The sequence below is a fragment of the Diadema antillarum genome, unplaced genomic scaffold (assembly GCF_040938485.1).
Source record: "Diadema antillarum isolate AM-2024a unplaced genomic scaffold, OU_Dant_1.0 seq00000098_RagTag, whole genome shotgun sequence".
NCBI classification, from domain to species: domain Eukaryota; kingdom Metazoa; phylum Echinodermata; class Echinoidea; order Diadematoida; family Diadematidae; genus Diadema; species Diadema antillarum.
In genome coordinates, this window is record NW_027271187.1 from 578468 (window position 1) to 603808 (window position 25341).

General features: G+C 39.5%; 1 protein-coding gene across 1 annotated transcript; it reads left to right on the forward strand.

Annotated features, from left to right (window-relative positions):
* Positions 1–113: 113 nt before the first annotated feature.
* Positions 114–25063, forward strand: LOC139726793 (uncharacterized). The gene is made up of 5 exons (XM_071637785.1): positions 114–251; positions 11996–12089; positions 19174–19332; positions 20097–20283; positions 21519–25063. Exons 1-5 carry the CDS (start codon positions 150–152, stop codon positions 22219–22221), a joined length of 1245 nt encoding a protein of 414 aa, XP_071493886.1. The 5' UTR covers positions 114–149; the 3' UTR covers positions 22222–25063.
* The last annotated feature ends 278 nt before the right edge of the window (positions 25064–25341 follow it).

Here is a 25341-nt window from a genome sequence, read left to right on the forward strand (position 1 = left end):
GACGCACCCGAAGCCAGGCAGGTCGATTTCGAAACGATCGTTGTGCATGCATAATTTGCTGCGTGAATCCATGCTCATGCTGCTAGCTGAGATAAAGAGCCTAGGAAGCTAACTTTGCTCAGCTAGCTATCAGCTGGCCGTGTGTGAAAATGGCGAGCTCCAGCGATCAGCTGTTTTTGTGCAGGATGCTGGGTGTACAGATCCCAACTGTCTTTCTAGCTGTAATTTTTCAGCTCTTCGAGCTATCTCAGGTAAGTTTATCAGTTTGAGATTGCTACAGTATATTAACTTTCTTGTAGTGTACACTCAGGAGATTTCTATGGGAATATACTTGGGATTTTCAAACTTCGAGAGGCCTTGTCAAGCCCTTGTACAACTGTACCCACGCTCTGTCTTCACAGCTGGGACTAGGATCAATTTCGGACCGTCTGTTTGGCGTTTGTTCTGAAGATAGCGAGATGTGTCGGCTGAATTTCCTCTTCTCTCTTTTCGCGCATGTTGTCCATGTCATTGCAATCTAACTTATTGTACAGAATGATTGCTTTAGATCATAATTTTGTGAAATAAGTCACGAACACGAAGGGACATCGACCGGAGCTGCGGAGGGAATAGCAGAGCCAAGAGGATCCATGCAACTTGCAAGAAGGCTGAAGCGGCACTTCAAGGCAGTGATGATTGTACTATTGTGGCCTGAAACTTCAACCTCACTGACACTGTACGGTAGTTACTGTACCTGGCTGAACTGAACCAGTGCGATGCACCCACTGCTTGATGAGCACTTCGTCTCTTGGTCAATTTGACACTGATGATTCATTTGTAATGTGTGAACTACACTTGTCACTGACATAGAACGGTTCTAAATGCCTGTCTTAAAACATAGAATTAAGAAAATAGTATTGCATGTGATCAGTCAGTGTCGCAACTTACAGTTACACTTGTGTACAGCGACAGGGCTGTGTATAGTTAGATTCCAGCTAGATTCTTCTCTCTCTCAAGGGTTTAGATGCTATAGAGTTTTACTTTACCTTTGTGCTCTGTGAAATTGTGACCATAACTGCAGCCTAGGTCTGAACTCTGTTTCATTTGTTGCCTTTGTCTTTAATAAAGTGTACATGTATGTATTCAATTTTTACATGGCATATCAAGGGGTAATCTATTCTACTATTTCTAGGATGAAACGGCTGTAGACGGTATACAATCTGGGCCCCATTAGGATGACAACTCTTGCTGGAATGACAACTTCCCACAGCAAACAACCAATCAGGAAGCTGTATTCTTGTCGTTACCATGACAATTGTCATTCCAGCGAAGAGTTGTCATCAAATCAACTCTTTATGAAATAGGGCCCAGGATTTCCATATTCAACATTTAAAGAAAATCTGACTTTCTGAATTCAAACATCCAGAAATATTAAACCTCTAATGTAGATCTACTACAATGTAGAAGTGTATGTCATGTGGGGGTGGGGAGTGATGATGGTTTGGGGGTGATTGTCTTGTATTTTGACAGATGTGCATGTCAATGTTCATACTCATACTAGTCATAGTAGAAACTTGTGTTAAGCAAATGTAACAGTTGCATACCACAAGCACGCGAACATCCCATAGTGGCCGTGACTACTAAACTACATGTAGATAATCTAGTCATGTACTGTGTAAGCCGTTATTCTTGTGTACATATACTTTCATGAATGAGGAGGTCAGAGACATTTTTACAAGATGTTCTTGCAATTTTGACATTTAGGTTATGTCAAATGCATGTCAATTTGAGATATTTTTGTGTGCTTTCAATTCATGGTCCAACAGTGATTTGCAAAATTTGTGAAAATAAAACCCTTGCAAAAATAACAGCTTATACAGTATGTACTAGTAGTATAGAAGTAATGGTGCAGTCATCATTTTGTACAGGCATACTTTCAGAGACAAATAATTTTTGTAGACATGAAATTGCAAATCTTTCCCTGTAGTACCATACCACATAAAATGAAATTGAACTACAAGTTGCATTGTAAGAAGTCTATATCAAGTCAATGAAATGCACTGATTTTCATGTGTTTTCATAAAACTGTTATACCTATACTATTATGTCACAATATCTTTGCCTTTCAAATTAATTCATTGACCTGCTCACAAACCTTCACTTATAAAACAACAACAATAAAACATCGATATAGAAAGGTCTCCACAGCAAGTACACATAGATGGTGAGTTGTTAGGTACTGTTGGACAAAGTAGTGCAATGATCACATGGGATGGGAAATGTGTTGTAATTGCTGAGTTAAAAACAAATTCTGACATGATTTTTCATAATGATTATTGTGTAAACCAGTAGGACAGTAGAAAAGCTATGAGTAAATGTTTCATCCAAAGTATGTTTATGGTTGTGAACAATAGCATTGTTCTGTGAAGACAGGTGAAATTGAACTGTATCTTTGTCTTATTCTATATTGTGTTATAGTGAGAATTGAGGCATTTTTGTATTTGAAGAGTTTTGAAGGGGATTTTGTTTTGAGTCACACAATGTAAGTTTCAACTTAGTCTTTGACCTTTCCACCCCAATTCTGTTACGTATAAATTACTCATTTAATGTTCTCAAGCTCTAGCTGAAGATTTTGTTCTAATGTTTGTATCAAAGTTCATTCCTTGTAAATGACTGGTTCAAAACCAAAGAACCATAAAGTTCATAATCTATCTTCTATTGGCCCTGAGCAGGCCATGGACTCTGGCCACAATGCACAAAGGAGTTTGCACTTGTGATGTACACTTCCCACAACTACATTTACACATGGTATCAAGGTTTTTCCCACCATGCAACATGCTAAGATATCACATTATTGACAGTTCTGTAGATATGAGACATTCCATTCAAAATAACTATAAGCCCATTTATTGGGGATATAACCAGCTTCCATATTCAGCAAAATGAAAATTGCAGCAGCATGTAAGGGAGAGAAATGGTGATGCATTTGATTCAAAAGAGGGTTTCTGTGTAGGGAGACAGCTTCAAAATGTAAAGATAAAGATTTGAAATAGTATAATATCATGCATCTTTCACATACTGTTCCTACTCCCCATAATTTCAAAATATACTGTGCTACATGTATTAACATTGACCAAATAGGTAGGCCCTATTTCATGAAATGGACAGATGACATAGCACAGGCGTATGTCTTGACATGGATATGCCCTGAGTTCAGAACCAAGATACTTTTAAGTGTGCATCAGAATTGTTCATATAGTGAGTCAGTGAAAATTTGTGCCCAAATCATACTTGAGGTAGCATATCGCACACATGTAGGTCTACTGTATAGATTATTTCTTATATTAATTAACTAGTCTGTGGCTGGGAAACCTTTGTGACCTTAGAAAATGAAAAACAGGTAGAGAGTAAGTTTATGAAATCAATACATTACAGAGGGGAAAGAATGGGCAGGTCCAGTTCATGCACCAAGGTTCAAATGTACATCCACAAGAACAGCATTTGTGCAGCAGTTTGTCAAACTGTTGTTCTGTATGTGTTCGAAGTATGGTGTATATATCCAGCCCAATATCACATTCATGTACTTTCAAGAGTTTACAATGTAGTTTCCTTTAGTAAAGGTTTATTTTTGTAATCAATTTGACCCAGACCTTAGTCCCTCTATTTTTTGAAAGAAAGGTTAACTGTACTCAGCTCGTTAGCACTAGAAATCAGATCAGTTACAATTACCTCTTTCATTCTTTTCTCTTCGTGAAGCAATTCCATACCGCTCCAAATTCATTCATTGTTTGCTAGAGTGGTGTTTTTATTACTTTCTTTTGTTCTGTATGAATGATTCATGCTGTTCTGTAGAGTAGATTGTATGTGTGTTTTTGTGGGTTTTTTTTGGGGGGGGGGGTAGGGAGGAAGGCATTTCGTGTTTTGTTTTGTTTTTGGATTTTTTATTATTTGTAGTGTTGTACATTGTATGTATTGCGACTACATAAGTATATGTAGTCCTACAATGTGCATCTCAGCCTTGCTGACTGCAGGTCTTTTAATCATGATTGAATATTAGTAAATTCAAACTCAATCTCAAACATATTGATTATGATGTACAATGTAGCTGATATCAGGAAAAAGAAAAAAGATGTTCTTTCTGTATATAGTTACACTGTAGGTGTCAGTGAGTCATCCAGTAGGGCACCTTATTCAAAGGTCAGAATTTGCAAAGGGGATTTAGATGGTGTCTATGGATTACAGTAAATGCAGACTTTAGCTGTGTAAAAGCATGTGACATGTCGCATACACCGACAGACGTCCAATCATCAACACAGGCACATCGATGTACAATGTACACGTGTATGACCGTTTCCCACATCTATGTATATAGAGTAATGGTTTGAAATTTAAACTGAGGTTTGTTTTACTCTGTGAATATGGGCCGGTAAAATCTGCCCAACTGTGTGATGGTGATGACACTTATCAGAGTAGCATTCGTTGTCTGGTTTAATCAAGTAATTTCACAAATTCCATTCCTCACTCCATGACCTTGCTCAAAGTAGGCCTATATCATGGGTGTCGTACTCCTTGATTTTCCAAGAAGATGGGGAAGTATGATCTTTTCAAAAGACTAAACAAACTTACCCAACTACATTTTACTTTGTCATGTTACTTGTGTATGTACTTGTGAGCTGAATCAAGTGGAGATATCATTGCCTTTTGAGCTACATTGCATATATTATGAGAATATATGCATATTTTCAATTTCACCATGCCATTCCGTTAAATGATATGATATGATATGATGTATATTTAATGTTCTGTGATTCCCTCATAGCACATTTGATGGACTGCAAGGTGGCATTTATACCAATTGTTTGTATCTTTAAATGAGAATTGACCTGTACTGTATATATTATGTTGTCATGAAAATGCCCTCCTCCCCCCCCAAAAAAAAACAAACAAAAAAAAACACAAAAAACCAACAACACAAAAACAGGTGCAATGACAGCTTCGTGTCTGAGAGTCTACTCGAGGTTTATTTTGAATGGTATGGCAGCATGTGTAAAATACTTTCCAGGTAACTGGTCACATTTGCCAGTAGTAAGCAGGTGCAAAGTTCAAGTGCCCTCTAACTGTCACACTGCTAGATGTGCCAGATAGTGACTACCACCTCCCAATGTTTGATTGGATTCTTTTCTAATTTCAACATTTCATGCTGGAAACCAGTCACTGAGAGTGGTTTATGAAGTGGACGTAATTTGCGAACTTAGGGAATCATAGCAGTAGTAGTACATACATATACAGTAGGGCCTATGTATCTTTCAGTTCTAACAACATTGGATAGTTTCTTTCATTTTTTTGAGTGTGGTTTTTGTTTTTAGACTAAGTGTTTTAAACAAATGTTGATGAAGGGATGGTACAATGTACTTTGAATTACATGTGGAATAGGCTGATTTGACAGTTCTATGTTTTTGATATCAAGTACAGCATACTGTGTCAAATAAACAGTCATGTTCTGTATGCATGTTAGGTCGGAAGAAATTTCCTGTGAGCAAAGTTCTCTGCTTACACTCGGTTGAAAGATCAAATGCTAGATCTAGGAAAATATGATAACCATCTAATCCCCCTTCTAAAATATCCTGTGTATTGTGTGTGTCATCTTTTGCCCAATGAAGATACAATTTGTAGTTGTGTGTATGTTAATGTTAGTGCATGATTTGGATACAAATTGTAGTTTGCATCCTGATGGAATTCGGAAAACCTACATGTATATTACATTCCAAAGAAAAGAGCTAATGTTTGTTCAACAACAACATCAACAACAAAAAACAGCAACAACCAAATTCTGTAGTTTTATGATACTGTGCTGCTGGCCTTTTCTGTGTATGATGTACACTTACAGTATGAAAAGTAGTGAGCAGGGCAAATCAAATGGACAACTGGAATGCTTGTATGGAGAGGGGGCTGGGACATCAAAACTCCCATTCCCACCACGTGCAGAACAGTCGCTTGTTCTGGCCTTTGATGCCAATGGGCAAAGGTGTCCACGTGAGAATGCACAAAGATGTACATCCCAGTTCTCTCATGTTGCTGGATTATACATGGGAGATACATTTTGTTCAGGACTGCTTGTCGAAGCCAGGCAGTGTGGAGACTCTCCACGTGCAGGATTGCATCATTATCACTAAGCATGTTGTAATGCTACACAAGCAGGTTTGTGGTTAAAGTGTCAACTTTCTTTCGTTATATCACCTTCTGTCTGAACAATATTTGCCTCTACACAGGATACAGCATGCAGCAGTAGTGTTTATGCCCTGTAGAAAACAGGACCTTTAACGGTCAGTGACTTTTGTCGTTCAAATAATAAGACTCTAAGAAAAAGAACAACAAAAACCCCTCAATAACAGGTTACTGAATTCCCTCTCTACTAAGCCACACCCCCAAGTTGGGAGGCTTGGCCTCATTAGCATACAATTGAGCCCAGCTGTTGCTTGTGAGTGTGCGCAGTAATATCGAATGAACCATGCAAATAGTATGCAGACTTTGTCCAATCAAGTGTGTGCATTGGTGCTTGACAGTCATTGGCTACGTGGGTTCAGTCATACATTAGCCAGGCATTGAGGAGATAGGTACATGAAGAGGGGGACCCTGGGAGCTGATGGTCACATGGAGCTTTCTTGCGAACCTACAGAGGAGTCAGAGGTCAATGCTGTGACCGACATAGGCCTAGCTCCAGGAGTTTGAAGGCCTCTTCGATGAATCTTACAAGATTATTCTAAGAAAATGTTGTTGACTGCATGATGTATCAGTTGTTCCCAGTATGACAAATGCATAATAGCCTATGACAACTAGGGGTATAGCGGCAGTGCAAGTATAGAACGTAGCTGAACATAGCGATGTTCCCTTTTGACAAGCATGGCATGATTGCCTAGTCCTATTGTAGTCAGAAGTCAGCCATATCTTATGAATGAGAAATCCAAAAGACTTTTTTTCACTCTTGCAAGAATAGAGTCCCTCACTGTCACCAAATCACAACAGAATAAATCAGATTTAACCAGATAAGTAACATGACATCAGCTGTAATGAGCCAACATAGGAAGCTCCTCAGTGCTTCTTGTTCAAAGATTTGTGCTGTTTCTGTTTTCTATAAATGCAGCCCCTACAGACAACTTTTTAGAATATTTGCTGTGATCTAGGCCTATAGGAATCATAACAAGGCATAGGCCTACTTGGAGGCCATCATGCTGTTTTGATAGTTGTTAGCCTTTGATAGTAGACTACTTCATCTTCCTTTGAGTTTGATTTGAACTCTTAGGGCCCCCTGTGAGTATCAGAAATGTTTCTCAATGAACAACAAGATAGCACATAATGTTGTGATACAAACCATTCTGTATGTGAAGTACATATTTACCGATATCAAATAAACAGCTATCATGTATTCAAGGATTTTAGGTAGTGAGCTGTCATGACTGCTTCTGATTTTACACAGAGAGCAAGATTCCCTAGAGATGCTTAGTGTCTTTTGTGACATGCATTTCAATAGCACCCCCAGATTTTGAATAATTCTGTGTCATTTGAATATAACTGTCAAAAGGACAACAACTTGTCTACAAATAAGCTGCACCCAGGAAAGGTCCTTGTCAAGGCCCATTCAGTATTAGGTGGGGGAACTTGCAACAAGATTATGTAAGACCCTTTGGTACGAATCCATTGAGCCAATAAAAGGGGAACGAAGAGAAAGACGGTTACTCCCTAAACACTGGACCCTGTTGCCCTAAGTAGACTTCATGGACAGATCAATAACAGGGTAGCTCCTTTGTGTGAGGACAAGAGCTCGTAGTGGGTGTGCGACCCTGAATCCTGGCAGCTATGGCTTCCTGTCCACTATGTATGGCCCAGATGCTATCTCTCCAAAGCTTGCATGGGGGCCCCTGGCAGGGTTAGCTTTCTCAACTTGTGTGCAAACTGTGCTCACCAGTATGCTCTGTACATTGTGCATTTATCCACTGGAGCATACTCATGCATTGTTTTTCCCAATTTGTGACCTCCCAAAGAAAATAATGAACCATGTTGTGTAACAGTATTGAATTGATTGTGCTTCTTGTAATTCTGAAACTGATTTTTTTTTTTTTTCATATTCAGTTGTGGTCATTTCATATATAATATGCCAGTGCTGTTCAACTCCTAATGCAGTGTAAAATTGGTCCTTTTCTCATGACTACTGTATCATGTACAGTGAGCAGTAGGAAAAAAATATGGTAGTAAAAAATACAGGGTTTGTTTTTACCACACACTTTCTGTAATAGCACTGTACTGTATTGCAGAAGCATGATGTTTAACACTCAATACATGTAGGCCTACATTGTATAACCACCTTCTCTCCGCCTGAACTCTGTGATATAGTGTCATATTGAATATGGTAGGCCTATTTTACTGAGCAATGTGACTTGTTACTGTACGAGCTGAAATTTTCGCGAATTTCGTGAATCGCCTTTGAAACGCAAAAATAACAACACGCGAAAATAACAACGTGCGAATAAGTAAGTTCAGTTAGACCCTCGCAACCGCGAAATTAACAACACACAAAAATGTCCTCCAAGTAGCAATTCGCGAAAATATCTGTACGCGAAAATTTCAGCTCGTACAGTATGTAAAGTTGATGTGTTTATATTCAACTTCTGAGAGTGTCTTCCTTTGATGATATTGTACTTGCCTGTATAGTTTGAGATGCATACAACTTTACTTTAGAATCTAGAGTGGTGAAAAAACAAAATGAAACAAAACACACTATAAACCAAGCCATGTTACACGACACAGAAAATTTGGGAAAAAAAGTATCAAAAAGTAATTAGAGAATAGGCAAAATACATGCTGATCAGTGCAGACAAAGAGAATAGGCAGAATACATGCTGATCAGTGCAGATAAATGCATGGCCTTGTCCATCAGGTCTGGCTGATAATAAACATATGTACAAAGTGTAGAATGTGACCACTGAGCAATTGGCACGTGCTCGTGAAGGCTAGCCCAAGTCACACAAGTGCTCCAAACCATGTTGTGGAACCAGTGGATTTGAAGAGTGTGGTATTGAAAGGAGGTCAGATTGAACTAATCTCATAGTGAATTACTTTGCAAACAGAAGAGAGAAATGTGTCTAGTGGAAAAAGAAAATTTCTTCAAAGAAGTTTTCAGTGTCTGGCCTTTCACCCAACAAAGACTTTTCTGGATTTTTTTTAATGGTTGTCATTCCCTTTCCTAAATGTAGTCCGTCACAACTTTTTAACCTCTAATCAACCTACCAGAACCAATAGCCTTTTTGAGGTTGCAAAGATACATTTTGTTTTTAATCATGTTTGCAGCTATAGGCAGTTCATTTGGATTTTGGGTAGCCTTCTTGACAGGTGCAAACAGCAAACAATATTCCATGCAAAGTATGAGTTGCCCACTTTGATTTGATTAGAAAGCAATTATTAATGGCCTTACAAGTTGTAAATGTGTGGTTTTTAGATTGGGATTACAGAAAGTTGTTTTTTGTTCAATATCATTTAAGCTGATTAGTTTCACAATGTAGGCCTATAGTGTACAATGTAGATGCTTTTAGTTGATAGGTCCTGTATAGGTTGAGGGGCCTACAGCAAAGTCAGTTTTCTTATTTAATGAAGTGGCATGCATCTTGCCAAATTCAAGGACTGAGTAATGAACCACAAAGGTTCCTTAACTGTGAATGTAATTTATGGTTGCCCTGTCCCCCTTTTATTGCACCTCCTCTTCCAGTTTCCATGCTGACTGGTGAAATATAGGGCCTACAGAGGAAGCAGGGCAGTTCTGGGCCCCGTTGCATAAAAGTTGCAATTATACTATAGTAACTTTGCCATCCAATGGTAACTTCCATGGAATTCTTGATTTTGATTGGCTGTTGAGTATTGTTGCCATGGTACACTGTAGTTACCATTGGATGGCAAAGTTACCATAATTGTAACTTTTATGCAATGGGCCCCAGAAGTACTAGTATTTCATGTTCTTATGATGATGTGGCTTCACAATAGAACAACAGTGAACAGTACAAGAGAAGTGGACAAAATACATTATTTCAACCTGAAAAATGCGCAAAGATGTTTTCTCTTGAATGTGGGTAATTTCAGAGAGTATCAAGAAAACCATCTGTAAAGAAAGTGATACAAAGTCCAAAAAGGTGTAGACAGTGCTGAAAGTCCAAAAAGCTTAAGACAGTGCTAGAGTAGAAGTTTATTACAGAGCATTAGTCAAATTAATGATGTGCTTGCTCGAATTTGAAATCTGATCAGTCTAAGATACATACATGTATGTTTATGAAGTTTGGAAGATTTTGGGGGATTTGGATTGCGCTGCTGATCGGGCAATTTAGTGACATTTTTTTACCACCATTCAAGCAAAAATCTCAGGATTTGACTCATGATGTAAGTCTCCAGATTTTCCAGTAATTGGTGTCATTATGAATCCCTAATTTGATGACTAAAAGCATTCTGTGAATGGCATTTTGCAGGTACAGGAATAGTTTATTGTACACTAACGGTGCCCTATTTTTCTGTAGGAGGAAAAAACAATCAATCGAACAGGTACAGTAGGTCAGTGTGATCCAAGTGTAGTGGTTTCCTGCCATTTGTTAACATCCTCTTTTTTTCACCACCATTGTTTGTGTTCTTTCTTCGTGAAAGTCACACCAAGAAGACACAGTAGGGGTTACCAACCTTTTATAAGTATAGGACATGTCATATGCATGAATTCTAGACTGTTCAATCACGTAATCCATCAAAATTCATCCCCCAAACAGGCGTGTCTTCATCAGCCCGAAGTTCAAACTAGCGGGACATTTTGCGGTCTTAGAAAATAGCCCGATACAGCGAATGTGCGTCTTCATCAGCTCGAACAGCCTGCTTCGGGAAATTAGTCCGAAAATTGACGCATGCGCACTTTGCAATATTACTCTGCCTGGCTCGCGGTTCGAAAGTGGATTTCCCCGCTCAAAATCTCCTATATCACCGTATGTACGATTCTACAACCAGGGAGTTGAGCAGTACAGCAAATTCTCTCCACAGGGATATTAATAACGCTGCTCTTTCTTCTGTCCAGTGAGGCATCCTATATGAAATTAACGAATTGCAATGTTTAAACAAATCCAAAATGCACACAATCTGCAAGAATCTTCAGCTAAGGTATAGATGTGAGTAGTGAGTTTCAACCCTTCTGCAATTTCCCTTTCCTGATCATACCAGTCTGTGGTGATAGGATTGAAGATTGAAAAAGAACATAAAAATGAGTAGATTGCACAAGGCTGTTAACCACAATTTATCTCTGGTTTTATGGGTTTACTGTTGTTGTTGTTTTTTTTTTTTATGAAGAACGATGTGGTACAGTACATTGTAGATACTGGTGGTCGGCAGAAGCCTGGCCTGACAGCCACAGAAGCCATAATGATTTCTCAAATGCAAGGCATATCCATGAACTCTATGGAGATGTGTATGTGCCATGTGACTGTTCGGTACATGTAGCTTGTGATGGTAGTCAGAATGAAGCTCATGATGTTGTGCTGAACTTCCTTTATAGATTGTTGTAGGAAGACCAAAAGTTCTAAAGTTATCCTGATATTGAGATGTTCAAGATAAGAAAGAAAGTCACTACTTATCAGTAGGTGTTGGCAAATGTTAATGCTACTGTATAAAGCTGTTATATTTGCATACAGATATTTTCGCAAATGACGAGGCCACGGACATTTTCTTGAGATGTTGTTTTCGTGAATTGATACCGAAGCTATCGCAAGTGCACTATTACTTTAGCGTATGGTGACATTTTCGCATGTTGTTGAATTCGTGACCCAATAGTGATTCATGAAATTTGCGAAAATCAAACCCTGTGAAAATACCAGCTTATACCGTATTACATTCAATTGTGCCAGTTTATTTTTTTATTTTATTAGATGCTAAACTGAAGGGAATGTGTTGAAATACATGGAGTAAAAATGTGTTTTCTGTATTTTGCTCTTTCTGTCCTCTGCAGGCAAGGGAGTTTTGTCAGGCAGAAGGCTACTGGTGCGACACTGGCCACTGCTGTGGAAGCGGAGAGTGCTGTACATATTACTATGAACTATGGTGTAAGTTTTCTCATCTTCTCCACCTAAATCCCACTTTGGTTTCAGCAGGGCTTTTCAGAAGTGGTGGCCTGCGGCCACTAGAATTGGTGTTGGGCCACCCAATTAATCTATTGGTGGCCTGATCAGGCAGCTAAGATTGAAATGGATTGTTACTTTTGCTGTTATTTCTGGCCACTACATAGCATTTTGGGCCAGCAAAATGTCAGATTTAAGGATTTTAGTGGCCTGGCCCTGTTTAATCAAAAGATGGGGGATGGGGGGATGGGGGGAGTGGGGAAGGAAGGGTAGAATACATCAGCCTTTCATGCTTAACCCGTCGAGGATGGACTGATTTTGCTTCAATACGCATTTCCCATAGACCCCTGCCCGAGTATACTCGGGACTCGTCATCAACGGGTTAAAAAAGATGCTGCAGCATTACTGGTGTATAGACAGGCCCACTCATATGTTTTTGTGTTGGCATAAATGCAAGTTATTATGGCCCTGTTAAAAGAGTACATGCCACACAGTCCTCAGGAGCTCACTCGGATAGTTTTGTGAGTTCAGAAAGTGAAATGAGACTCGCTATGCTATCCTCAAAAAATATTCCAATATCATATGTTATACCTCAAAACATGCTACATATTATCACAACCATATGAAATTGATAATTTAGAAAGTTCTGTTGCTGTAGTATAATAGAAGAAAATCTCCTGTAGACACGGGGTAATGGACTGGTTTCTGTGCATAAGTTATCACTGTTACAATATCAATGGAGTTTGGAGTCTTCTAGCTCCGAACACTTGACAATATGATGGAAATATGGTTATTTGATCAATTATTACAATGTCATTAGATGTGGAGTGATGATATATGTGAATGTTGTCAAATCATTCATCTGCATTATAAAGGTGTAGTCTCTAAAGATGAAATATATATTGCAGTCAAAGCTGTTAGCAAATTGTGTTAAATCTTTTTGTTCTGCTTACATGTACGTGTATAGAAATGTACAATGTATGGTCAGAATGAAAGACTTGGAAGACATGATGGGGATACCCAAGATGATTGCAACCCTTCGAAGTTCATGCCTGCACCCACTGACACACACACACACACACACACACATATACACACACACACTCACTCCTGATCTACAATGTAGACAGAATACAATGTTCCATGCCAAGGAAAATGCCATTATGATGTCACATTATGCTTCTTTTTTTTTTTTAATAGACAGTACATACATGGCAACTGAAAATATGTCTTGTCTAAAATTAGGCAGTTGTGTCATGACTGCATACTGTGTTCCCCATTGTCATATAAATTTGTAGCACTTGTCTTTTTCTCCTGTAATACCACTACCAGATGTTCTTGGTTTTGTTGTATGATTGATAGTGACAATTTGTGTGGGGTAGATATCAAATATTCGTCATTACAACATTTCTTCTGACAATCAATTGAAATGTTTAAATCAGAATTGAAATGCTTACGCATGCATTGTCCTTCAGCATCTGCTGTGAGCTAAAGATGTGTAATCGATGATAGCATACACTGTACATAGTCCTTCATGCAAAGCTGCTACTTGGGCTCATTATGTAGCCACACCTTCATTAGAGCATTGACGTAGCAGTGTCAGCGTAAGGGTACCAAAGGGGGAACTAGCAAATGGCTTGAGATCACCACTGGTTAAAGGAAGGATGACATCTGAGACTGAGCATAAACCTGTTCTGTTGCTCGAACAGTCATGCTGCAAATAGTCTAATCGTGTTTGAAATATATTTGAAGGCAAACTTCTCTGTAACTCTGCAACAGTTGATTTTGAATAGTCCATGATATGCTGCAGTGAACAAATTCAATATATCATACACTACACTTGAAAGTCTCTTACTTTTAAAAGCCAAAGTTGTATTTTGTGATGCCATGTAGCGGAATAACATTTTATTCTTGATAAACTTGACAAGCACGAAATGTGAGTTATTAAATGATATGAACTTCTTTTAAAGTTGCCCCCCCCCCCAAAAAAAAAAAAAGACAATGTGTGATGTTAACCTTAGTGCATAGCCTACAAATTACCCAGTAGTGTGACATGCTTATCTGGATTTCATGGCGAATCGAGAACGTCCCAGGGATGCATTGTTGATGGACACTTCCTCTTGAAAGCATTGTTTGTTAATGCACGGAGGATCTTGCTTCCCCAAGACTTCGTTTCTCTACTTCCTCACCTTCAGGCGACAGCAGGGTGAGGCGGTGCACTTGGCACAAGAAGACTGTCGAATGTGAACGTGTGGTCTCACACCACCACAGCAGAGTACTGACTTGTATCAGCCTCCCACGATACACAACCATAAGTGTAGCAACAAAAATTGGAATAAACTATTTGTGATATTGAAGTACATGACTTGTACAAATGTTGCGAAGTAAAATCACATTCAGGGAAACTGAAATAAGAGCTGAGGTATTAATGTCAAAGCATTTTCTACCAAAAGTTGCAGAAGATAATTTTTATTATTATTATTATTTTTTTTTTGGAAGCACAGGAATGAACAAAGCCATTTTGTCATATGTTTGCAGGTGAGGAAACAATAGAATCTCTTCCTCTTTATTCTTTTATTAGTTGCATTCATGGAAAAAAACACTCTTTCATATCTATACTCCAAATTGATCAAATAGATAATGGATGACACATGAGCCCATTCTGAAGGAGAACGCAGCCTTTATGACTATGAGTGGATTGTTGTGAAAAGTTCCATGTTATTCGAGACTGCATGAGTGCAGTAGCATCCCTTTTATTCTCCAGATGGGGAGGAAACTTTAGCCTGTCACCCAATCCACAAAGAAAAACTGGGATAATATGCCATAGGTCTGATCATAAATCAGGAGCGTAGTTTAAAAATATCTCGGAGATCATAAGGGCATAGGCGAACTCCACTCACCTAACATGTTTGTTTCATCCTACAAGCTGGTTGCTAGCAGTATTGTAGGACTTCAGGAGGATCGAAGGTCAACACGGTGTCATTTTTTTCTCTCCTTTCTCTCTCCCTCTCTCATTTTGTTCCTTTTCTGTCCCTCATTTTCTCTTCCCCTCTGGACTCCTTTGAAAGCTAGTCTACCTCAAGGACATCCTGTGCTTTGTACAAAACAAAATGTATGTTTATGCATTTATGACTTTTTTAATGAGGCTTTGTTTTGGGGATAACAGACGAAATACGATTGTACATACATTTGTAGCTCCCTCTGAAATTTGTGCCTAGTTACAGTGATTTTTTTTTTCTCTCTCTCTCTCTTTAAAGTAGGCCTACATAATCCCTCCAGATATGCTTTGCAGTCAGTCCTGTTATTTGGTATAGGAGAATATTTTTTTTTAAATAATTTTTTTAACTTTGTTGACTGATAAATTTATAGTATAACAATCTTCAAATGCATTTAAAGGAAGCTAGCATGCACCTGTACACTGTACACGAGTTTTGAGACTTTATACAGTGTATAAGCTGTACATGCTGACCCTATCAAGGGAAGTTCTATTGCCTTGCCAAACTGCTTACTAAATGGTGTCTGTATACTTGAGATAATGAGAGAGATTGTAGTTCTTTACAGATTTTTACTGTAACGTTTGAAGTATTTTGTGTTTGTTTTCAGCAGTATTTTTATACTCAGTGATACAAGATTTCTTTATTAAATTAGAGACACTGGATACTGGTACTTCATGGTAGTATTTAAATGGGACCACATGCCTGTATGGAAAGATGTACACCCTGTTTGTATCTGCAGAGAATGTCTATACAAGATGCTTCACAATAATGGCAAGTGAAGTGCAGAGTACTTGATGTAAAATACAAATTTTTATGTCTCAATTTTAGCTGCCCTCAAGTGGCCTAATTTGGATAATGCTTGGACATGTTCAGTGCAAGATATAGAAAATAGAATGTCACACTAACACTTTGAGCATAGATGGCTCTCTACGCTGTCCAGGCATTCTCTGCACTTGGCCTTAACATCCCAGCATATGGCAGTGTGTTGGAATAACAAACATGTTATCCACTTACATACAGCCTTGATGGAACAACCCAGTACCGGTACAGGATCTGCCATTAGAGCCTGTTATACTCTTTAGCATGGGTACAATGTGTACCAAGAGAGGTAAAATGTTGTGCCAAGGACTACTGACTGTATCTGCAGGGTTCAAACAGGAAGGCTAGAGCAGGAATAGGCCCAGATGTTGGTTGAATGTTTGTTGGCTGTTGCACATTGGCAAACATGTGATGTTTAGTTTCTCATATTTTTCAGACATAAATACATGTAAGTAGCATCCCAGGTACTCTTCTAGCTGTTCTACTTCATATTCAAAGATTGAGGGGGAAATGGTGAGGGGGGGGGGGAGGGGGAGGATTTACATACAAAATGGTAGCAGAGATTCCCTGATAATTTTTTTTTTTAAATTCTTAATTCTTAATTCTTTCTTAATTCTTTTTTTTTTCTGTGAAATTGTCTAGTGTATGATGGTGATATATCCTTTGAATAGGAAAAATCATATAGAGTAAAGCTTTCTTGTTCCGATGTTTAAATTTCAGCTTCATACAGGGATCTCATGAAGTCATTAATGTCTTTAACATAAACATGTACACAGTTGTAGGTACAAGTAAGCCTACTCCATAGACCAATAATGTATTTAATCCAACTTGTGCTGTAGACAAAAGTAAGGAACAATTGAGAAGCTGTTGGCATAGGCCTCTATGTTTGTAGGCCCATTGGCCGCCAATGTACAATTCTATTGTTCAGAGGTTTTGTGGATTCTTATTGTAAAAGAAATTGTTGACACGCTTTCATCGTGCATACCCCCATGCTTACTGCGTGCAGGGAAAAGGGTGATCGCCAGTTCTAGGATTTTACCCACATGGGAAGGAGAGGGTCATGGCCAAACAGGCTGCCATAGCTCAGCCATTGTTGTTTGATGCAATGCAAGGTGACAAGGAGATGGCATTCACCTCCCCCTCTTCCTGCCTTTTAAATTCTTGTAGTCTCCCTGCTGCAGTCTCCCTATCTCTGCCTCACACAGCTGAAGTTCTGTGTTTCTCTGTCATGAAACAAATATTGCATGCTTTGTTTACTCTGATGTGAAGCATGTGCATCACAAAATTCTCGGAAAAGCCTGCAGGCCTACAGCCAATCAGGTGTTAACTGGCAGCGAAGGTCACTCTGCCAGGAGAAGCGAGGGACAAGGCCATAGCAATGTTGCTTATGACCATCTGCTTTGATAGGGGCATGAGTAACTATCACAGGTGATTTGATAGCGAATCTAAGGAGTAGTAGATAGAGGCAATCCTTTGTTTGTGGTTAGAAAGAACACACAGTGAGGAGAAGCCCCTGGAGTAAACCTGCTGAAAGTGGTTTCCTGGTTCAGAGACTGCTAGTCTTTAAGTGCAGACTCTATTGTAATCCTGGAACCATGTATACCTTCAAGTTCTGTAGATATTTAAAGTGAGTATTAAGAAGTATGCAGGACACATACAGTATACTACCCCCATTTATACTGAATAACATTCATTTTCTCAGTTCTGTTTGACCATATCCTTTCATGTAGGATGTTTTCTTGTCACTGAAAATGGCTATAGGCCTACATTTTTCGTAGTCATGTCACTGGTGACAATTTGGTTGTAGCCATCATTTAGTATTTCAACTGCATTGGAGACTGTATACTAGTGTTGAATCATTAATGTGTACTGAACATCTCCATGAGGGGTGACTCACAAAATTTGTCATGTCGTAGTATTAAATGTGGAGACTGTCCCCTGTTATTCATCATGACTCGGTGTTTCCTCTGTATAAAGATCAGTACATTGTACATGTTGGTGACCTACATGTATCATGCAGAAGAGATCTTGTGTTTCTTCTCAAAGATTTCATTGCTCAGACTCGTAGGGTCAGGATTTGTAGTTTTCTTATCAGCATCTTTACTTCATCACAAGCAAATGAACATAAAAATGCTATCTTGATTCTATTCACAAATGTATTAATTTTCTTACATAAAAGGCACTGCCTTGTGTAATATACAATGTACATATGTAGGCCTATTGGGCATACATGTGTACAAATTGTACATATACAGTAGGGTCCTACCAAGAGAAAACAGATTTTTTTCTATCACAGAAACTACTATTAAAGTTGTGATTTTGTGCTTCTGAATCAACTCTAACACTATCAGTGGGCTAACATGGCATAGTTTCCAGTATGCCATACTTAGCTCCAAAGTTGAGTTTGATGTGGGCCTACATGCTGTGAATTGCTCATCCATACTTTTGTTGATGTAATTAAAGTAAGATGAACTTTGATTGTACAATGTATGTGTACATTGTACTGCTCCCTTACAATCCCATGATTAAATTGCACCGATATATATGCTTTGCAAGTAGGTGATAAAGATGAGACTGATGTCTGATGTGTATTGGGCATGTTCAATGGAATTGCTAATAGGAGCAAAGTTTGTTTGCCAGGTGTGTTGATTTCTATTTAAGAGCTTGGTAGACATACACATGGAAAAACTTAGCTCTATTTATAAACATGACGAAGGAAAACACATCAATGTCAGAGACTCCAACTCTCCCGTTTTCGACGGGAGATCTCCCGCCGAAAACCCATTTTTGCAAAATCTCCCGTTCTCCCGTTTGAGATTTAATTTCTCCCGCCCTGGCTCTTTGTCTTCCGTTGGAAAAGATTTCTCACTTATTTCTATCGTGTGTTGAAAAAAATAAGCCTTAGATAGCACAAGAGAGCATCTAGAACCCTAGGAACTTCGCGCTTCGAACACATCAAGTTGGAGTCTCCCGTTTGCTAGGGGTTTCAGGCGGGAGAATCTCCAGATCAGAAGGTGCTTTGGGTTGGAGTCTCTGCAATGTATACAAAGTATTCATTAAGGAGTAGGTATACAACTGTACCTGGCTGATATTATTTGTAGATGATAATGGTATGATGCCAAAGGTTGGGAGTTAACTGCAAACTTCATCACCTTATGAGGGTGAGATGGCCTATTTATATCCTCTCAGTTGTTGTTGTTTTTTTTTTGGAATGTGTAAATCCATCTTTTCTTTGTTGTTATATGTTTCTGCAGGGTTCTGGCTCGTGTGGTTCCTGATTGTGTTCATCATTGGATTTTGTGTGTGGCAGAGGAAACGCTTTCACCCATGGAGAGACAACCGCTGCGAGCGCACCTGTTCTATCCAGGACATGTTTCTCGGAAGAGGCTTCAATTTCTCGGACATCACACCGAGTAAGTGATGCGATAAGCTTGCAGCCCAGCGTAGCAAATGGTATTGATGGGACAGAGAGAAATGTGAAACATGATTCCCTGATTCAATCAACTGTGTTTACCTAAAGTACACATGTCATGTGATTCCCATTGATGAAAATACAACATGCATAATAGTGACATGTTAGAAGAGATAAGAGTTTAATTCTTAATAGTGGTACTGCTTCATGCAGTGCAACTTCAATTTGTATGATGCATGAATGCCAAGACACTGTCTACTCACTGATTTTAAATATCTGTTAAATGTTCCAGCCAGTCCTTACTTCCCTCCCCTTGTTTATCAAAAGTTGATAGAAAAAAAAAACACGCAAACCCACAAACAAACAAACAAACAAACAAACAAATGACTCAAGGCTACAATATGGAGAGAACGGCAGTAGTGTATGAGATGCATATACAACAAAGATATATATTTCAAGGCATGATTATTTCACACAGTTTCCTTGTGTAAAAAGTTGTGGTGATTAATTTTATGTTTCAAGAGTACAAACTTGGAGCCAACAGTTGTTTCAAAGATGTAACAATTGAACAGCAAAATGAGTATGTTGGAAAAGGGATGCATAACACATAGAGGGGAAAACCTGTAGATATTCATAAGTGAAGCTGCTATGTTATTTGGGTATAGAATACTGGAGTAGACTTGGAAAGCATTTGTTGAATGATGCATGTGAAAAAAGAAGAGAACAAGTAAATAATGATTGGTTGTAATTGTGATTGATTTGCAGTACCACCGTGCAAGCTCCCGTCATACTCTGAAATTGGAGAGACTGTGTCGTACGACACACCGCCACCTCCATACAATGTGGAGTCTGCCCAGCCGGCCTGCTTGGGCGAGGGGCCCAGCACAAGTCTTCCAACAGGGGAGTGCCACCGATGTCCCCCACTCCACCGTGGCCTACAAGCAATAACTCAGTAAGTACCTTTGGAAAGCACAGCACACGGTGTGTGACCCGCGAGGGAACTAGGACCAAGTGAAGACAAACTTATCGTATAATCAAAGTGTTCTGCTAATGGGAATTGGGAGGTTGGTGAGGACGTGACTGATATATTTTCACAAGGTACTAGCCCTAATGAACAATCTTACCTGATGCTCACTAGCGTCTGCACATGGCCATGAATTCGGGGGGGGGGGGGGGGGGGGGGGGAACACTTTGGTGACAGAATCTGTATCACTTAGCTCCTTACTAATCAAGCATGCTCTATATTCTATGAAACCTGCAGGATTATGTTATGTGTGGAATAGAGCAGAAATCCTGCACAATGTCTCCATGTGTACACGAGTGTTGTGAATCGTTATGACTTCCACGACCAGTTGTTTACAATGACACCTGTTTCCTCCTTCAAAGAGCAGTCCGATAGTTTGTGACGCTTCCTAGGTCTTTCCCCACTCTTTGCAGCAGTTTCAGTGGGTAGTTACACTCGGAAGACTAGCTGTTAGATAATGCTAACACATTTTGGCAAGGTTTTTTTTTTTTGGGGGGGGGGGGGGGATGGCAATAGGGAGGAGATTTTGTCAGCTGATAGCGAGTTATCTATGTTGGTTTTTCTGTGACCTATGTTTAGTGTTCAGTAAACGGCTACAGAGGTATTGGCACAGGCTCTTGAAAATCAGAATAGTGCGGTGACCCAACTGCTGGCTGCCTCACCTGTTGCCATTGCTCAGGCCTGTCATTGTGGCAACCTGTTGCTAATCTTTTGCCTCCTTTTCTGTGACGGGGTATCTCATTGGGTAACTATAGCATGTCTGGATTTAGTGCACGGATTCCAGGAAGAAAAAAGTGCAATGGCATGATGCAAAGTGATTTGTAATCATCTTCAGCTGATTTTACCATGTGTGTGCACTCTACTTCCTTATCAAGTGCAGTTTAAACATGTGCAGTTCTTTCCCTTTTGGGGGTAAAGCTGGGAAAGTAATTTGCTTAATGATTAGTCAAGTCAATGTTTGTGTTACTTGAAGTGTCAAATTTCGTGATATAGTAGCTTTTTACAATGAGGATGTTTTGAAATGTACTTCTGGTAATCTTAACAGGAGGATAGTGCACTAACTGTTATTGTTTGCTGCCCATAGATATGAAACAATGAAGATGACCCCTTTTTCTTTGTGGTTTTAACATAATTCTCTTATTGTACTTATTTGCTTGATACAGACATGGCTCATCCCTCAGCAGTTTGAACAGTACTCCAAGCCCATCAGATGCACCTCCCAGCTACTCCCAAATCATCACAAGTGGTGCCCAGTTCTTCACCTCGATGCCCAGCACACGAATCTTGTCACAACACAGACCTTCAATGGGGACGCAGTTCCCGGAGCAGGGCCAGTCGCAGCTTGTTCAGCAACAAAATCAGAACAATAGTGGGAGCAGCACCACCCTCAGCTCTTCTCCCTCGACACCAGGGAGGCCGCTGGGCTCCGTGTCCCAGCTTACGGGGATGGTGGCTACATGTGCTTGCGGCTCTCCCCTCAGATCACCAGTTATCACACCTCACGCACGGATGCTACCCCCCACTGTTCCCCCATCGCCGAAGACAACAGTGGTGAGCATGGCACAAAGACCGCAGCGCTTTCTGAGCCCCCAAGGTTCTCCCCAGCGATTCACAACGTCAGTCGTCAGTTTGCCTCAGTCTGCACCGTGTTCAAATCAGAGTGCACAGAGTACGCCAAACTCTCAGGTGGGATGTTCGCCGGCCTCCTCCAGTCCAAGAACGCCAACACTTCCAGGAACTGCGGTCAGGACGAGTTCCTCTTCAAGAGGAAGTCCCGGAACTGACTCAAATAATACCCAAACAGTTGTCGACATGAGGACTTCCAGAAGGGGGCTTGGCTTTATGTCAAGGTTTCATCTGAGATGAAGCAATTGTTGGCAGGGCTGATGGTATAACTAACGCAGGATCTTGATTATGGTAGCAGTCCAGGGATCGCAAAGCGTTTTCTGCCGCTACGTGCTGTAGGCGCTTGTATGTCGCTTTGCAGACTTCAAAGTGACAGCAAGGAAGTGATTCATCTTGTCACATATACATGTACATGATGATTGATGATGGGAGTGAGGAGTTCCATGGAGAAAAGAAAACTGGGGTGCATGTCCTTGCTTTTCGTTTCATGCCTTTGATAAGCAATGTCCTATCTGTGCTCTGTTGTACATGCTTTCATGCCTGCATGTCCCCTGAAAAAAGAAAAAAAAGATTGAAAAAAGGAGACATGAGATTGGGAATATTTATTTTTCTTAGCAACTGCACCAATGCAAGGCACCCGTTTCGGTGCACCAGATATACTTAATTTCAAACGTGAGGCTGACTTAAATCTTATTGGCATTTTAGTCTAGCATGCCATGCTGATGAAGATGATTCAACACAGCTGTAAACACCAGTGAAATGTTCATCAGTGTTAGCATGCAGGTAGTTCCCAATTATATGCTCGCTGAAAGTACACTGTAGATATCAACAATATGATGGTATGAAAGCGAGTTTCACCTCCTGTGCAACAAGGTGAAGGTATAGACAACTACAACACAGCCCACCTATGGTTAGGCAGAGGTTAGTTGCCAGGAGAGCTGTATTGACATTGTATGGAAATCAGCAGAGCTCTGTTGTAACACAGTTCTATGCACAGTATATTTCATCGTAGGCTTTAGTCATTCTGTGAGCAGCAGGCCTGTAGAATTCGTTCTGGTTCAGTCTCGTTGAGCCACAGCAGAATTTGTGCCTTCGATTAGACATACCTGTTACGTCAATTGGATCATATTTGGTCTTCATGTACTGTGTATCAATGTGCGTTTCATTACCTCATTTGTAAGCATTCAAGTTAATGTTCTCAGGCTGTATCACATTACTAGATTAATTGAGGTTTGATTTGCTGGATCACAGGCCTTAGAATATGATTTACCAATCAGTATTTCACTTCTTTCTTTACAAATGTCAATCAAGTGTTCATTCACCAACTTGCTTGTTTTAGATCTGCTCCTGAGAAAGTAACTTATTTTTAACTTCCCCTCCATGATCTGATAAAGCTTTGTGCTTTCTGCACGAAAATGAGGTATACACTTGGAATTCTGGATCCATTACAGTGTGATTTTATCGGTGTAACCCAATAGATTGGGATTTCATGTACCGGACAATGCCAATTGTATTTCAATTCTCATTTAGAGCCACTAGGAAGATAGCTGGTGTTGACTCTACTTGTCATAGACTGTTGGACAAGAAAAAGAAAAAGAAAAATTGAACTGAAATTCTCAGTTTTCACAAACTATACCTACAAAGATTGACTTGAAGAAAGATTCTGTTCCTATATTGTCCGCAGAAGCTGATGAATATACGCAGAGCACATAACCTTGATGTGTAAAGCACTTTTCAAGTTTGGGTCATGTTCATCTTGTGTCTGGATTGAAGCTCCAAATGATTTTGAGGATTTGTCTTTCAAAGATCTACAGTGAACACACTTGGGCAAAAACAACTGAAGTAACAGAGTACAAGCATGTAATGAGGTGACTGTTGAGTGTCAAATTGCTCACCAGATAGCAAATTATGAAAGTGTCAGCACAAGAGCAGTAAATGTCAGGGGAAAACAGGATGCATGCATTCATGCTACAGTGCTTTTACACTCTGTAGAAATGTGTCCTTTCTGAGAGGAATACAGCAACAGGTTCAATGCATGTTCATTGATGTCACCTCTCTCTCTAGCTCTGAATCTCCTACAATCTAGTGTTGTAGATCATGTGCCTTTGCATTCTGGGACATGTTTACTCACATTGCATTCATGGCAGCATTCTCAAGATTCCATGTTGTGTGCAGGGGCTGTTGGCACCACATGTTTCCTCATGCTTGATATTCAGGCATATTAATTACCAGGTAAAAGTTTTGAACTCCTATGATAAGTTTCAAGTGCTGGATGCTCTGTTGTACATGTACCTGGTATTTGAGCTACTTGAAATGGGCAAGCATGTACACTATGTACCAACTAGAATCTGGCTAGCCTTGCCACCTTGCCCAAAATGTGTTAAGCATTTTACCTTGTCTGTGATTCTGTGTTGTGTTGGCTGATTATGTTTGCGTTATCAAAGCATAATGCTATGCTTTCAGAAAATAACTGACCTTGCTGCAGAATAAAAGTAGTCACTATACAATTCTGTAAAGTACCTGTTTAAGAAAATATAAAACACCTTTTTCAAGGGGAATGTCAATGTTACTCTAGGGTTAACTTTGATTTCATGTGTGTAACTCGAGTAGAAAACATGTAACCTCTGTATCATGCTATTCACATTGTGTGGTGAACCATAGCATGGACTTGAATATTGCCAACATTTAATGTAGTACATTACTACCTGACTTGTTATGCTTAGATATATTGAGGCTGAAACTAAAGTTTATAAGCACAAGCCAGAACAGTGCAGATAGGCCTAAGAAATTTTTGCATAGTTGAATATCCCTGCTAAATTAGCAGGGACCTATTTTTGCTGCATGTCATATATCATATGGCAACTTGATACATGTTGATAAGTATTGAAGATAAATTTCTCAAGAATGGAAGGGTGCTAGGCATAGTGTTTTGAAGAAGTAAAAAGCATTACCTGTTTTGTGTTGATTTGTATTGATTACTCTATGACGGCTCTCTGATTTTTGCACCAACAGGTTTGGTCAGGATCAGGGCTTGACAAAAGTCTTTTAACGTCACTGTTCCCAGGGTGCTGGGGCATTTTTTTTTTTTTTTTTTTTTTTTTTGTATTTAAATCTGTCCTGTCAAAGAAACAGTTACCACTCTTGCAAAGCTTTTGTATATGTTTGAAATGTTTTTAGTCTATGATGTAGACTGTAATTCATTGTACATGTGATGCTTTTTAGTTTAGAAGCAAGTACATACTTCGAGCTCTTAGGGTCTTTGTGATAGCCTAGCAGTCCACTGTAATAACTCCAAGTCCGTTTTGGATTCATGCATGTAACATGGATTGAAGACGTGATATACATCTTCATTGATCGCAT